Below are 13,587 nucleotides of genomic sequence, written 5' to 3' on the forward strand. Positions count from 1 at the left end.
CTCCCCACAAGGTCCCTACAGCCTCACTTGGATATTCTTTATCCCATTCTTGCCTCTGGGGGAATTTAGTCTAAAACTCTAGAGAGGCCGGAACCGGTTTGGCTCAGTGGATAGAGCGGCGGCCTGCAGACTGAAAGGTCCCAGGTTCCATTCCGGTCAAGGGCATGTACCTGGGTTGCGGCCACATCCCCAGTAGGAGATGTGCAGGAGGCAGCTGATCGATGTTTCTCTCTCATCGACGTTTCTAACTCTCTATCTCTCTCCCCTCCTCTCTGTAACAAATCAATAAAATACATTTAAAAAATAAATAAATAAAACTCTAGAGAGGCCTGGGCCACACCACTGTTCTCTGGCACCCAGAGAAAGATTACGTGGCCCTGAACGCACACACGTGAAGCCAGCTAGAGGCGTCTCTCCAACCGCGCCTGCGGAGAGATCGCACTTCGCCGGCTAACCGTAGTTTTCCAAGTTTGTTTATGCATGTACTCAGGGAGCACAAAGTAGTAGAAGAACCACAGATTAACACCACATGTTAAAACTCAAGAGTTTGAAGTCAGGCTTATTGCTCTTGGCATATGAGACAGGAAGCTAAGGAGGCTGAAAGTTGGACATTTTAAGGTCTTAAGCGAGTAAGAAACTTGATATGTATCTTTTAAATCTCTGCTTCTTAACTGGGTAGCCAGTTCCCGTTCCTTCCTTCCAACCCACTGGAAAGACTGGACATTGCTTTAAACAGTTAAAGTATTAATTAGGCTACAGACTATCCTAGGACATCGCTGTCTGGTATAAAGTTCTTAGGTGATGGAAACATTCTCCATCTGCGTTGTCCAGTATGGCAGCCACCAACCACAGGTGGCTACTGAGCACTCAAAATACTGCTGGAAGATGGAAGAGCTGCACTCTTCATTTTATTTCATTTTAATTAACGTAAAATGAAATGGCCACACGTGTCTAGTGCAGTGATGGTGAACCTTTTGAGCTCGGCGTGTCAGCATTTTGAAAAACCCTAATTTAACTCTGGTGCCGTGTCACATATAGAAATTTTTTGGTATTTGCAACCATAGTAAAACAAAGATTTATATTTTTGATATTTATTTTATATATATAAATGCCATTTAACACAGAAAAATCAACCAAAAAAATGAGTCGTGTCACCTCTGACACGCATGTCATAGGTTCGCCATCACTGGTCTAGTGTCTACTGCAATGGACAGCACAGCTCTGGCCTATAATATTCCAGATTATAATTATCTAGTCACTCTAAGTGGTAAGTTGTAGCTGGAGAACTGACACGACCATACTGCCCACCTGAAAATCATGTGATATGAATTTCTGGCCTCCGCTTTATTTCAGGGGCTCTTCTGCCAAATTGCGGCTGGCTCTTGCTAGAAACCAGGAAGGGAGAGGTGAGTGGGAGACGTACCTCCTGACAATCTTGCAGGAATTTCTGAAGATCCCTGTTGTCCTTCAGTCTCATCAGAAGCTCACTGGCTGCCTCTCGATTCTTCCTATGTCTGTTATAATGATAATAAGAACATTTTTTTTTTTTTTTAAATTAGAGAATCTGGAAACACAGACTTCACAATTCGATCTCTCCCCTGGGTCTCTCTGTGTGCTGAAAACCGTTTGCTTACAGTTCTCAATTCTGCCAAGGAGACAAGATAAACAAGAGCTCTCAGCGTCCTCCAGATGAGTGCCTCATGGTGCAAAAGAGAGCAAAACACCTGTCGAAGCCACACAACAGGCCAAGGACGCAGTCAAATGAGCCGTACAAACCTGGTGCCTCCTCACCTAGTGCTGGGGGAGGGACTCTGAGCTCGCAGGTGTGCAAACCCCCATTGTAGGCACCGTGATCGTATCTCCGAGGGACCTGTAACTGGGTGACGGGGCATGAACATGGCAAAGAAAATGTTGATGGGGAGGTTTGAGTTTTTCATTCTGATTCTCAAAGCAATTTCTTGCTGATGTGCAAGGTCTCTCCCCCGCCCCCGCCAGTCCCCATGGCAGGGCTGGGAGGGAACACAAACTGCTTCTCCACAATGACAGAGAAGAGCAGCTCGGACAGCACTTGCTGCTGACTGGCTCAGTGGATAGAGCATCAGCCCGCGAACTGAAAGATCCCAGGTTCGATTCTGGTCAAGGGCACATGACGGGATTGCGGGCTCAATCCCCAGTGGGGAACTTGCAGGAGGCAGCCGATCCATGATTCTCTCTCATTGTGGATGTTTGTATCTCTCTCTCCCTCTTCCTTCCTTTCCAAAACCAATAAAAATATATATTTAAAAAATATATATATATATATGTTTCATAGGTTGATGCTCAACCACGGAACCACCCCGGCCAAGCTGCTGACTTTTAAAGAGCCCTCCTCAAGGAGGAACAAGAAAGATCTAGCAATGCCATATGACAGCAATGCCACGTAATAGCAATGCCACATGCCACATGTGCTGGCAAAACAAATGGCAGCAGCAGCACTGCGGCCGTTATTTGCCTGGGGAAGCAAAGGAAAACCCTCTGCTCCTACAGGTGCCAGCGACTGCAGAACGACAGGATAGTGAATGGAGATAAACCGTCGGGTATGGGCCAGACACATACAATGACTCTAAGTTTCTTTAGCTGAAAGGGGTTCCACGCTTCAGGAAAACAAATCTTAATTTGCTTGTATCACTTAGACAAAATGCGAGAACAGAAAAATATTCCTTCTATAATGCTAAATGGAAAGAGCTCATGCATAATTCAACGACATAGCACTCTATGGCACAATTAGAAGGTGAAAACTGAAATGGCATGTGCTAGGGATGAAATTAAAGATAGTAGTCCCCCCGCCCCAATTTTAGGCATCCCGTTGTTTCTGTAACAACAATAAATAAAGGCCAGTCCCCTTTACTTCACTGCTATCCTTTGTCAGAGGCCAAAAGTTACAAATAACTTTTCTAATGTTGTTGGTGAATTTGGGCTAAAGTTGTCTAAAAATGTGGGAGGGGAAGGAATGCCAAGAAAAGCTCTTCAAGTGCCCCACCCTCAGGTCCCAGTCACTATCTGTGGGAGGTTTTAAGATTTGCTTTTATAAAGAAAGCAAATTTCTTAGAAGGAGGTGATTTGAGTTGGAGTTAGTCAAAGCCCTTGAACGGAGGGACTTGTCACTTCCTTCCTCGGCATCTCACAAAGCACTAGGGCTGCAAGAAGAACCTATACTGGCAGTTACAACAGGACATGGGGTTACAAACAACTTCAAACACTGTCTGAGAAGAGTCACTGAGAGAGAAATACAACCAGGCAGAATCCTGAATGCACTTCTGGGATAATCAGATCTCGGGTGTGCCCAGCAGCTGTGTGCCCAGGCAATCTTTCTCTTACAGTGGGTCCAGGAAGGAGGAAAAGCTAGATGGTGACTTGGGGCCCCGTGTCCACATGACACAGAGCCATGGGGAGGGCGGGAGGATGGCCTCTGAGTGATGTGCTCAGCAGACTGAAAGCAGCGATGCAGGCAGCTGAGATGCTGCTGACTCAGAGCACCCTCCAGAGAAGTGCACGTGGCCTGTTTACTAGTGGCGACCGAAATCATTCATGAAGCGAAACTCAGGAAGGTCTTTCAAAGCTGGGTCGTGGATTTAATTATAGGGAAGGATCGCCTATAAAACTTGGCCGTAGTTTCCCACAGACCTAAGAGCACTCTTTGTTTGGGGGCAAGGTTAAACCTCTGGCTTGATTTCCATCTCTCACCCCATCACAAGACCCAGAGGCTCCCTCATCACATGAGGCAGCTGCTGGGTTAAACTCAGGTTCTTGGGAAAAGCACAGAACCCGGTGCCTGGGTCACATGGGCTGGGGACTTCCAGCTTTTTCCCATGTGCGACGGAGCCTGGCTCATGGAGCTGGACGCTGGTCCTGGCTCTCCCAGGATTTCCCCGTGGCTGGAATTTCCATCAGAGCCAGGAAGCGGCAGGGCAGGCTGGGACAGCAGGCTCGGTCCCACCGTCACACCGAGCCCACCCCCATCTGTTAAGAGCCAGCGTCTTTGTTCTAGAACTTTCTCATTTAACAAACTCGGTGGTAATTGACCAGCTCTCTGGAATGTAAGCACATGATAGTGACTGTGCACTCTAGACTAGCTTCATGGGAGCCTCAGAATGTTTCTGGGCAGGGGATCAGAACCCCAGGTTCAGATGTGACTGAGCTTGTGCGCCTGCAGCACCTGGAACTCAGACTTTCAGATCTTGAGGCCCCTGGGGACATGAAAGTAGAACTAGAATTCTGTTAACACCAGCCTGGGAGCTGACCAATGGCAAGCTGCCCTCCTCCTTTCTTATGCTGATCGATAGGAGAGGATCCTCTTCCCATTTCTTTCTAAAACCAGAAATCCTAGGGAGGCCCTGGGACCCCGGGAGCCCAGGCTCTCCGCCAAGGACAAAAGGGAGGTTAAGCCACACGGAGGCCTGATGAATGTCCTCTCGAAGCCATCTGTTCCGAACAACCCCTCGCAGCTACGGAATCGGGGAAGCTGCAAGGCAGTGCCTGAGCGCACGTGGCCCTGAGGGCCAAGCCCGCCACCAGGCAATCAGCCCCGTGCATGTACCTCGGAGGAGAGTGGGGCATGGCAGTCCCCAAAATAATGAGATTTATCATCAGGGAGAAGGGAAATTTTTTTCCCTCTAGGTTTTCTCTTGCCCAATCCCTGCTTCTCACACTCATTTAAGAGGGGTTTGGTGGAGGAAATTTTTCTTTTTTGCAGCTGTTTTAAAAGCAGTAGACACAAAATTACAATTAATCTGTTACACCCTATTCTATAGTGGCATCCTTAGAACAAACATAGGAAATCAGCGCAGGAGACCGGGAGGAGCTTTATGGGGAGAGTGATTCCCTTTCTCCTCCAAACCATAAAAAGTTAATCTGGCCCAGGGGTCCGGTCCGAGTCCCGAGAGACCCTCTTGGGTACGGTAGGCAGGGGAACACCTCAACAAGGTCCTCCTGCTCATGGTACTTGGAGGCCAGGGAAGCCTTGTTTCTCGATGAATCAATCTCACACTAAGCCCTTAAATGCAGCCCAATCTGGGACCAGAGAAGATCAGCTGGAACAGAGAATAGTGACTGGCCAGCCTGAACCTCCCCTTTAGTAATAACCAAGGCAGGGTGAGAATTAGGGGTGAAGGTCAAACAGTCCTTCAAGCAGGGAGAAAAACCTTTTAGAACTGCAAACAAACAACTGTTAGAACGGCAAACAAATAGAATGGGCACTCAGTCAACCAATCGTAGGGCCACCGTGGCAGAGAGGAAAAGGGCCTTCTCTCTCACCACGGTAAAGACCCCTCACAGCGCTGGGCAAGCCCGTTTTCTCAGGAAGGCCTGGTAAGGCTCCTTTGTGGCTCTGCCAGGTACTGGGGACCAGCGAACCTCCCCACCCTCCCCACTCCCTCCTGACAGGCTTCGAGGTGTCGGTGTGGACCCAGACGATGTGGGTGTGGCCGGGGGAGGTCTCGGGTCGCATCAGGTGGAAGGTCGTGGCTTATACCCGATGGCCACTCAGCATTACTGCTCTCAGGAGTCTCTGGGTAAGGATTCATCTCGTGTCCCAGGCTTTCCTTTCTTTTGTGAACACTTGTGCATATCTTACAATGAGAATCACAATCTCAGGCAGCCATTTGCTGCTCGCTGCTTGTCTGTGATAGGCAGATCAAATTCTGCTAGGTGCCCATACCCCACCCACGGGGAAATTTATACCTACAGTCCCCAGGACATCTGGCCAGTGTGACTAAGGTGCCTGAGAGCCCCAGGGTGCAAGACGCCCTTTGAGGGCCCCCGAACACTGTACCTGTCATCAATAGAGTCCACCTTCTCCTGGATGCGGTCCGCGTTGATGTTCCCGTCGCTCACCAGCCTCCGGCCAGTCTCCACAACAGCGTTGATCTTCTCCTCGTTGGCGTCCATGGTGGTCATGAAGTCCTCTTGTTTCTTAATTGCGGCTTCAGCTCCTTCCAAGGTGGTGGGCATTTCGGTATGGGCCAGAACGTATTCCTATTTACAAAGAGAAAGGAAACAGTCACAGGAGAGCGAGACGTCATGAACCGCGACTCCCTTTCAGCATTAACGGAGACACTCCTTCCTGGGTCCCACATTTCCCTGCACCACACCTCCCCGTATCTGCTTCCTTCCTCACTACACCGGGAAATAATCCAAAGAACCTGACAAAACAGAAGCTGTAAGGGGGGAAAAGCTTGACGGGAAGAGGGACTTGCGAAAGAGCTCCAACAAGAGTGGTGACGATACACCCGCCCCCCAAAGAACCGATTAACCCATGTCTGCCGTATACATCTCACCCATCTCTGGGCCACACCTAATGAGGGACTCCGCAAGGGACTACGTTTCCCTAAGTGGCTAAATGCTCTAAATTTTTCCACAGAGGGAGGGAGGGAGGAAAGTAGGCAAAGCTTTGTGCATCAGCCACAGGGGTCCTCTCACGTGGCCACGAGGGCAACAGTGACACACCTTCCAAACCCTGACTTCTACAACAGAGTAACAGCCCTGATGGTGCTGACCACCCTCAGCTGCTTTTCCTTCTCCAGTCTCTGTGACGTGTCTCATCTAGAACAAGGCAGACAGCCATTCATTCAAAAAAACAGAAGGGCCAACTGAACAACTGAACGTGATACTATGAATGAGGACATACTGTGAACACAGGGGTCCCCGGTGGCAGCTGACACCACCAAACTGCACGCAGGACAGCTCCGCGGGGCTCCCCGTGCCTGTCCTCCACACGGTGCCGGGCTCGCTGCCTTAGGAGTCGGGGAAATGTCTCTACACCATCCTCCTCATTTTATACAGGGGTGGGTGTTTAAACCAACAGCTCCGGCCAGGATGCTTCTACAGGCAGCCGGGCCTGGGCCGGGAGGGAGGGAGGGAGTGAGGGAGGGAGGGAGGAAGCGAGGGAACGAGGCGTGTTACCTGGTTGTTGAGGAAAGCTTCAGCCTGCTTGGTGTCCCTGAGGAACTGCTGGTAGGCGTGGGACTGCGAGAGGAGATTCTGCCGGTTCTCCCACATCTTGTGGAGCTCGTTCCACCCGGTGTCCAAGGCCTGCAGCCGCTGCCGCAGAAACATGTACTGGGCGTCGGTCTGCCCCTGGGTGACCATCTCGCCCATGTCCCTCATCTTCTGGTAGTCCTCCTCGTAGTTGTCGATCTCGTTCTTGATGTTCTCGTGCTGCGTGAGCAGCTTCTCCGCCTCCGTCAGGGTGTTGGGCATGTCTTCCGAGGCGATGGCCGTCTGGGTCCTGGAGAGCCAGGACTGGAAGTCGTCCAGGTCCCGCAGGAACTGTTGCAGCTTGCTGGCCTCGCCCAGGGAGGCCTCGCGGTTCTTCAGGGTGGTCTTCATCTCCTCCCACACGTCGCTGATCTCGGCCAGCCGGGACAGGATGGCCTGCGCCTGGTCGGGGTGCTCCGACTCCAGCTTCTCCGCCTCCTTCTGCAGGTCGCTCAGCTTCGCCTCGATGGCCACCAGGTCCCGCTCCATGCCGGTCAGCTTGCGCTGCAGGGCCATGACGCCGGCCAGGTCGTTGCCCAGGTCCTGGGTGGACTCGATCACCTTGGTCTTCTCCCGGATCCAGGACTTGGTCTCGTTGCACTCGAGGTGGTAGTTCTGGATGCTCAGGGCGGAGAGGAGGGCGTCCTTTTTCCTGTCGACCAGCTCTCTGAACTGACTCCACCTGCGGGCGCGGGCGGCAGGGGGAGCGTATGAGGGCCACGCTGGCAGCGCGTGGCTGAATGGCATTAACAGGGATGGTCACAGCTGTCCTTCCCCTCCACCTCTGCTCCGACTACATGCTTTTGGGGAAATCACCTCACTCAGCAGATGGACATCAAATGTTATCCTCAGAGATGCAACATAAGCTGCTCATGCTGGCAGGACGAGGGGCTCGTGATAGAGCTCCAGCATGAGCCGCGACAACATGCCTGTCCCCCAAAGAGCCCATTAACCCATGTCTGCCCTACACATCTCAGTCATCTCTGGGCCACACCCAACCAACGTTTTCCAAACCCAACACCTGACAGTAACCTTCAGACCTGAGCCATCCACCACCACAAGCTACTCAAATGTGTTTACTCAACAGAAAGATTAGACCGACACAAAGGTCTACCTTGATGATCGGGACTTTCATTGGCCAATTATGTCTCCAACATGCCTAAATCTTGTTCCAGAAATGGTTTTATTAAGAGGGACAGCACAGGAGCCTCCTTGATGCCTCACCAAGGCCCTAACTTCTTTTTCCTTTTTTTTAAAAATATATTTTATTGATTTTTCCACAGAGAGGAAGGGAGAGGGATAGAGAGAATCAGAAACATCCATGAGAGAGAAACATGGATCAGCTGCCTCCTGCACACTCCCCACTGGGGAAGTGCCCATAACTGAGGTACATGCCCTTGACCAGAATTGAACCTGGGATCCTTGAGTCCACAGGCCGACGCTCTATCCACTGAGCCAAACCAGTTAAGGGCCTTAACTTCTGATGTGGGGAGGGGCAGGCACCAGGGTGCTCTGAATGACATCACCCAAAACACACGTCTTGCAAAATGAGGGTATGTCACAAGGCAGGTGCCAATGCGGCGACATCAGCACCACCATGCCACTGACCCCAACACGGGAAACTCCTGACAGCAAGGCTCAGCCAGGGACCTCAGCCGCCCTGCCCCGCACCCGAGCCCCGCACCGCTGGCCTCCCGCTCACCTGGTGTTCAGTTTGTCCTGCTGGGCTTTGATCTTCTTCTCATTCGGGTGGCCGCTGTGCATCAGCTGCCGTGCAATCTGGTTGACCACGGCGACCCGGGAAGCCTGGTTGTTCATTTCCGGCTCCAGGCTCTCGAACCTGAAAGGCAATTCAAGAGGGTAGTCACTCCACCGGTGACGACTGGTAGCGCGGGGCCGGCTGGCGCCCCGGCGCCCCACCCCTCACCTGTGCTGGATGACCTCCAGGTCCTCCAGCTTCTCTGGGATCTGCATGTTGTTGAGCCACTGCTCCTTCTCGTCGATCCAGAGCTCACAGGCGTCGGCCTCACTGAACATCTTGTACAGGGCCAGGGTGTCCTGCAGCGCCTGCTTCCTCAGCCGCGTCAGCTCAGCCACCTCCTTGTAGCGCTCCTCGATGCCGGACAGCCGGCCCCGGACCTCGGGGGACTCGGCGTGCTCCTGCGGGAGGGCGCCGGCCTGCTCGTGCAGCGTGTCGATGGTGGGCCTGTAGTTGGCGATCTCCTCTGCCACGTCTTTGTGCTTCCGGACCAGAGACTGGGTGGAGTACTCGTCGTGGCCCACGTCGTTGCTGGAGACGATCTTGAGGATGTCCAGCATCCACGCGTCGATGTCGTCGGCGTCCGCCTGGAACTGGTGCAGCAGCGAGGCCTCCTCCAGGCGCTTCTTCCGGATGGCCGAGAGCTGCTCCAGGTGGGCCCACTGCTCCCGGATGTAGATGATCCTCTCCCGGATCTTCTCGGACCCAAAGTGCTCCTCCGCGATCATGTCTTCCCCTTCCTTGATGGCCTGCTCGAAGTGGCCGCTGCGGCCGCTCATCTCGTCCTCGAAGGCCCGGTGCTTGCTGAGCAGGCGCATGACGCTGGTCAGGTCCTTCCCGTAGTCGTCGGAGGACAGGATCTTCTCCTTCTCCCGTATCCAGCCTTCCTCCTCTGCCATCTCCCAGAAGAACTTCCAGAGGCGACGGGACTCTTCCAGGCGGGCCCGGCGCTCAGCCGCCAGCTGGCAGAGCTCTTGGTAACAGAACTCCATGTGGGCCACTCGGTCTCGGATCACCTGGGGGTCGCAGGGCTTGTAGCCTGTTGAACACCAAGGAAGGAATGGGTGTGCAACAGAGTTTAGCACAGGTTCCTGCTGGTGTGCAGGCAGTAAGCTACACCCCATGTCCTTGCTACGAGATTAGCAGGGCTAATTCTATGAGGCAACAGAGCGCTTCTAAGGTCTTAACTGGAACCGGAGAGAGGGGCAATGGTACATTAAGAGCACGTGTATCAGGTCGCTGGTACACAGCCATATCAAGTGTGGTCTGGCAAAGTCTCGCTGCCAAGCATCAAGCCATTCAAAACCAAGAGCACTTGAGTATTTAAGGAAAAGACACGCCCATCTGAGAAAAGCCAGACAGAGTTAAAGGGCTCAGAAGGCCACCCCACGGACTCTCATGTATCCACTACCGTCCAAGCATGTCAAACCCGTGGCCTGTGGCCCACCGTAACTTCCCAAGTCCTGCTGCCACACAGAACTTATCTGCTTCTATAAAGGTGGGTCAGGTAACTGTGGAATGGCCCGTCCTCACCTTCCCCATCCGTTGCAAACTTCTGGGCGGAGGCATTGACAGCTCTCACCCGCTCTGCCTGGATGCCAATGTCGGCTTCCACCAGGGCGTGCTTCTGTAACAAGTCTTCCACCCCGAGCAAGTGTTTGCCATAGTCTTGAGATAATAATAGCACCTGCGCACAAGAGGTAACAGACAGGACACCAGTGAATACAACCTTGACTTCAGCATCTTGCAATCTTCAAGCAAGCTGAGAGCCAGCAGCCACGCTGCACCCAGCCCGTGGCCGGCTGTCCGCCCCATGTCCTTAGGGGAAGAAGATGATGAGCAAACTAGAGCACTCTTCCCCCCATGGGTTGCGTGGCCCTTCTCTGGCTTTGCAGAGCGGGCCGTTAGACAAGGGGCACAGCGCATGCTGGGGCTTAGTGGGCGGGTCCCAGAGAAGAGAGGCCTCACCGGATCAGTTCCGGCCCCCTTGCCGTCGAGTTTTACCTTCATTTCGTCCATCCAGTCCATAATGTAGAGCATTTCCTGGAATATCTTCTGCAGCCCCAGGTTCATCTCGAGACGCTGCCTTCGGGCCCGGAGCAGTTCCAGCAGGTATTCCCAGAGCCGGATGACATTGTCTTTCCTCGCTGTGATGCGCTTGATGTCATGGTAGTTCTCCGCCTCGAGCTCCCGGGCCACAGCCACCACGGCCTGCACACGCTCCTCGTATGCGGCAATGTCTGTCTCGATGGCCTCATGCTTCTTCGTGGCGGCCTCGACTGCAGGAAGGTCAAATCCGAAGTTGTCCTACAGAGAAACGGAATGAAAAAGCCATCTGATTGGAACAAAGAAACAGAACAGAGGTGGAATCCTGAGCGCACAGTCTTTGGTGGTGTTAAAGCAAAACACCACCCCCTGAGGTTCCCCCCCGCAACCCTGGGGCTGGTCTCTGCCTTCCCCGGGACCCTTAAAACTCCACACTTGCTCTCAGATGCTCCCTCCCCAAAGCAAATCAGCAACTTGTCAATGACAAAGGGGTCCAAATGCTAGCACCTGGCTTAACGTGCCTGGGGCAGGTGATCACTTAGGTGGAGCCAAGCTGAAAAGAATGGCATCTGTATTATTTCATGACCCAACCGACTGCCTTGCAAGACTAGTTGGTCAAAGACCGAGGAAAAGAGGGAATTTTTTTTTAATTACATAAACGCGACCAGTTCACACACACTCACTGGCTCTAAACAAACTGCTTGAGCTGCTTCCAGATCCGTAAAAAGTCGGATAAACAGAAGAGACAGTGTATTAGAAAGTATAAACATCCCCTTCGCGGGACGTGGGCAGAGACCTGCCAGCTCCTTCAGATACGGGTGCTGACAAGCTGACCAGCGGCCCTGGGGACAGCCTACGTTTCTAGATGAGCCCCGGGGAAGTTTCTCGAAAAATTCGGGAGCAGAACCTGAGACACCAGGCGCTGGTTTTCGCTCAGCCAGGTCTCCCTCATAGCTGCCTTGCGGTCGAATCTGCGGGCGAGCTGTTCCAGTTTCTCCTGGCGGATGAGCTCGTTCCGCAGGGCCAGTTCTCGCTCGTGTTCCGCCTTTTCCAGTCGTTCCCAGGCCTAGGGAAGCGAAAAAGAACCGTTTCCTGCCACATCCAAGGCACTTCCCTTGGCTCCAGCCAACAGTTAGCATTTCTCCAAGAGACCCAAGGACGCAGAAGGGAAGTCCCGTTCCCATCCTCGCTCCTCTGGAGCCTTGAGAAAAAAGCAGTTTCCTCTCAGTGTAGCCTCACGGGAACACTCTCCCTTATCTAAATCTACGGTCCTGTGTTGTTCTTGGAAAACAAGACACTGTAGATACGGAGCAAGGCAACTGAATAATAAATCTTACTTTAACTGAGAGGAAGCAAAGTACTTACTTTCAACAGCTCTGATCTTATAAAAAAGATAAATGACTTTTCTCTGAAGGAAATCTTATGATGACTCTCTCATTCACCCCGTCCTGAGCCACTGTTTTTTTATTCACACGTCTGTGTATTTTCCCCCCAAAATCCTTACTGACTGACTGTACACATTACATTCATTTCTATGAGATACATCTTACTTCATGACATTTTAAAAAATTCCAACTAAAAGACTCTAAATGGGTAAAACTGACCCAAGTTCTAGAGTTTTCAAACTTGTACTTGGAAATATGGCCCCTGTGAAATTCTCTAATTGCAGACACAACAGGCTTGGTAACGGAAGTCATTTAATAGCTTCTCTGACAGAGGAGCCAGCCCCAGCCTCTGGGGATTCCAGATACATGACATAAGGTTTTGTGTTCTCCCTTCCCCAACCTAAAGCGGTTTGAGTCAACTGCCTCTGACAGATGAGTAACAAGGTAAACAGGCAGAACTCAAGCCGGTTTGATAAAATCTAACATTCTCCCCAAACCTCCAAGTGACCCACCCAGCGCAGGTATCCCCTGAGCCTCTGCAATTCCCGAGCAACACCCGCCCCTTAATTCCACAGGCAGGGCTGGACCCTTTCAGTCCATCAGGACCGAGCAACAGAACCCAGCAGCAGAACCATGGCTCTACAGGACGGGCCCACGCAGGACCAGAGGGAGGGGTTTACCTTGTTAATGTCAGAGATGAGCTTCCCCTCCCGGGGCATGTAGACCTTCTGATTGTTGGCCCGCATCTTGCTCTGAATCGTGAAAAGCAGCACTTCCAAGTTCCCCTTCTCTGTAAATCTAGGCACAGAAAAAACAACCGTAAACATTACTTATTATATTTTGTTCAATTCAAGGGGAAATATTAATTTGCTTCTGGCAAAGGAACAATTTCACACAGCCACGCCGTTTAAAAAGCCATTTATCTCTGGTCTGATTTATGGGAAACGCATGTTAGAGAAACCAGAGTGGGTTAGTTTTGGGGTATTACAGACCTCAAAGTGTGCCCAGCTGTGGAAATTTTGTGTGTGATTGGTTGGTTGGTGTATTTGAGATTTATATTTAGGAGCATCCAATAGTATTCTTTTATTAATCACCTCATTCAAGGTTTAGACCAAGCATGTCAAACGTGTGGCCCGTTAGCAGGGAGTTAGACATGCTTGGTTTAGACCAGCAGTCGCCAACCAGTGGTCCGTGAGGTCCAAAAGGTTGCCGACCGCTGAGTTAGACCATAAATCCTGGGCGACAGACTTACTCCATTCAGAGTGCACAGCTGAACGCATTCAGCAGTAATTAGCTCACATGACTACCAATAACTGGGTTTCAGAGACCTCAGCAAGGAATCCACAACTGAGTGGAGTTTCAGAAAAAGGAGGAAAAACTTTC

At 51.8% G+C, this 13,587-nt stretch overlaps 1 protein-coding gene across 2 annotated transcripts in view; it reads right to left on the bottom strand.

The window, feature by feature from the left end:
* The window catches only part of SPTBN1 (spectrin beta, non-erythrocytic 1), a 128,254-nt gene that overhangs the window by 30,566 nt on the left and 84,101 nt on the right, over nt 1-13,587 (bottom strand). For both annotated transcript variants that reach the window (XM_006778594.2, XM_006778595.2), the window contains exons 9-17: nt 12,885-13,002; nt 11,727-11,885; nt 10,778-11,080; nt 10,307-10,460; nt 8,942-9,812; nt 8,717-8,854; nt 6,940-7,696; nt 5,810-6,012; nt 1,424-1,514 (exon numbers count right to left, since the gene is read on the bottom strand). In XM_006778594.2, coding sequence (XP_006778657.1) covers nt 1,424-1,514; nt 5,810-6,012; nt 6,940-7,696; nt 8,717-8,854; nt 8,942-9,812; nt 10,307-10,460; nt 10,778-11,080; nt 11,727-11,885; nt 12,885-13,002 — 2,794 coding nt within the window. The remainder of the gene's footprint in view (nt 1-1,423; nt 1,515-5,809; nt 6,013-6,939; nt 7,697-8,716; nt 8,855-8,941; nt 9,813-10,306; nt 10,461-10,777; nt 11,081-11,726; nt 11,886-12,884; nt 13,003-13,587) is intronic.

The sequence above is a fragment of the Myotis davidii genome, unplaced genomic scaffold (assembly GCF_000327345.1).
Source record: "Myotis davidii unplaced genomic scaffold, ASM32734v1 scaffold6, whole genome shotgun sequence".
Classification (NCBI taxonomy): domain Eukaryota; kingdom Metazoa; phylum Chordata; class Mammalia; order Chiroptera; family Vespertilionidae; genus Myotis; species Myotis davidii.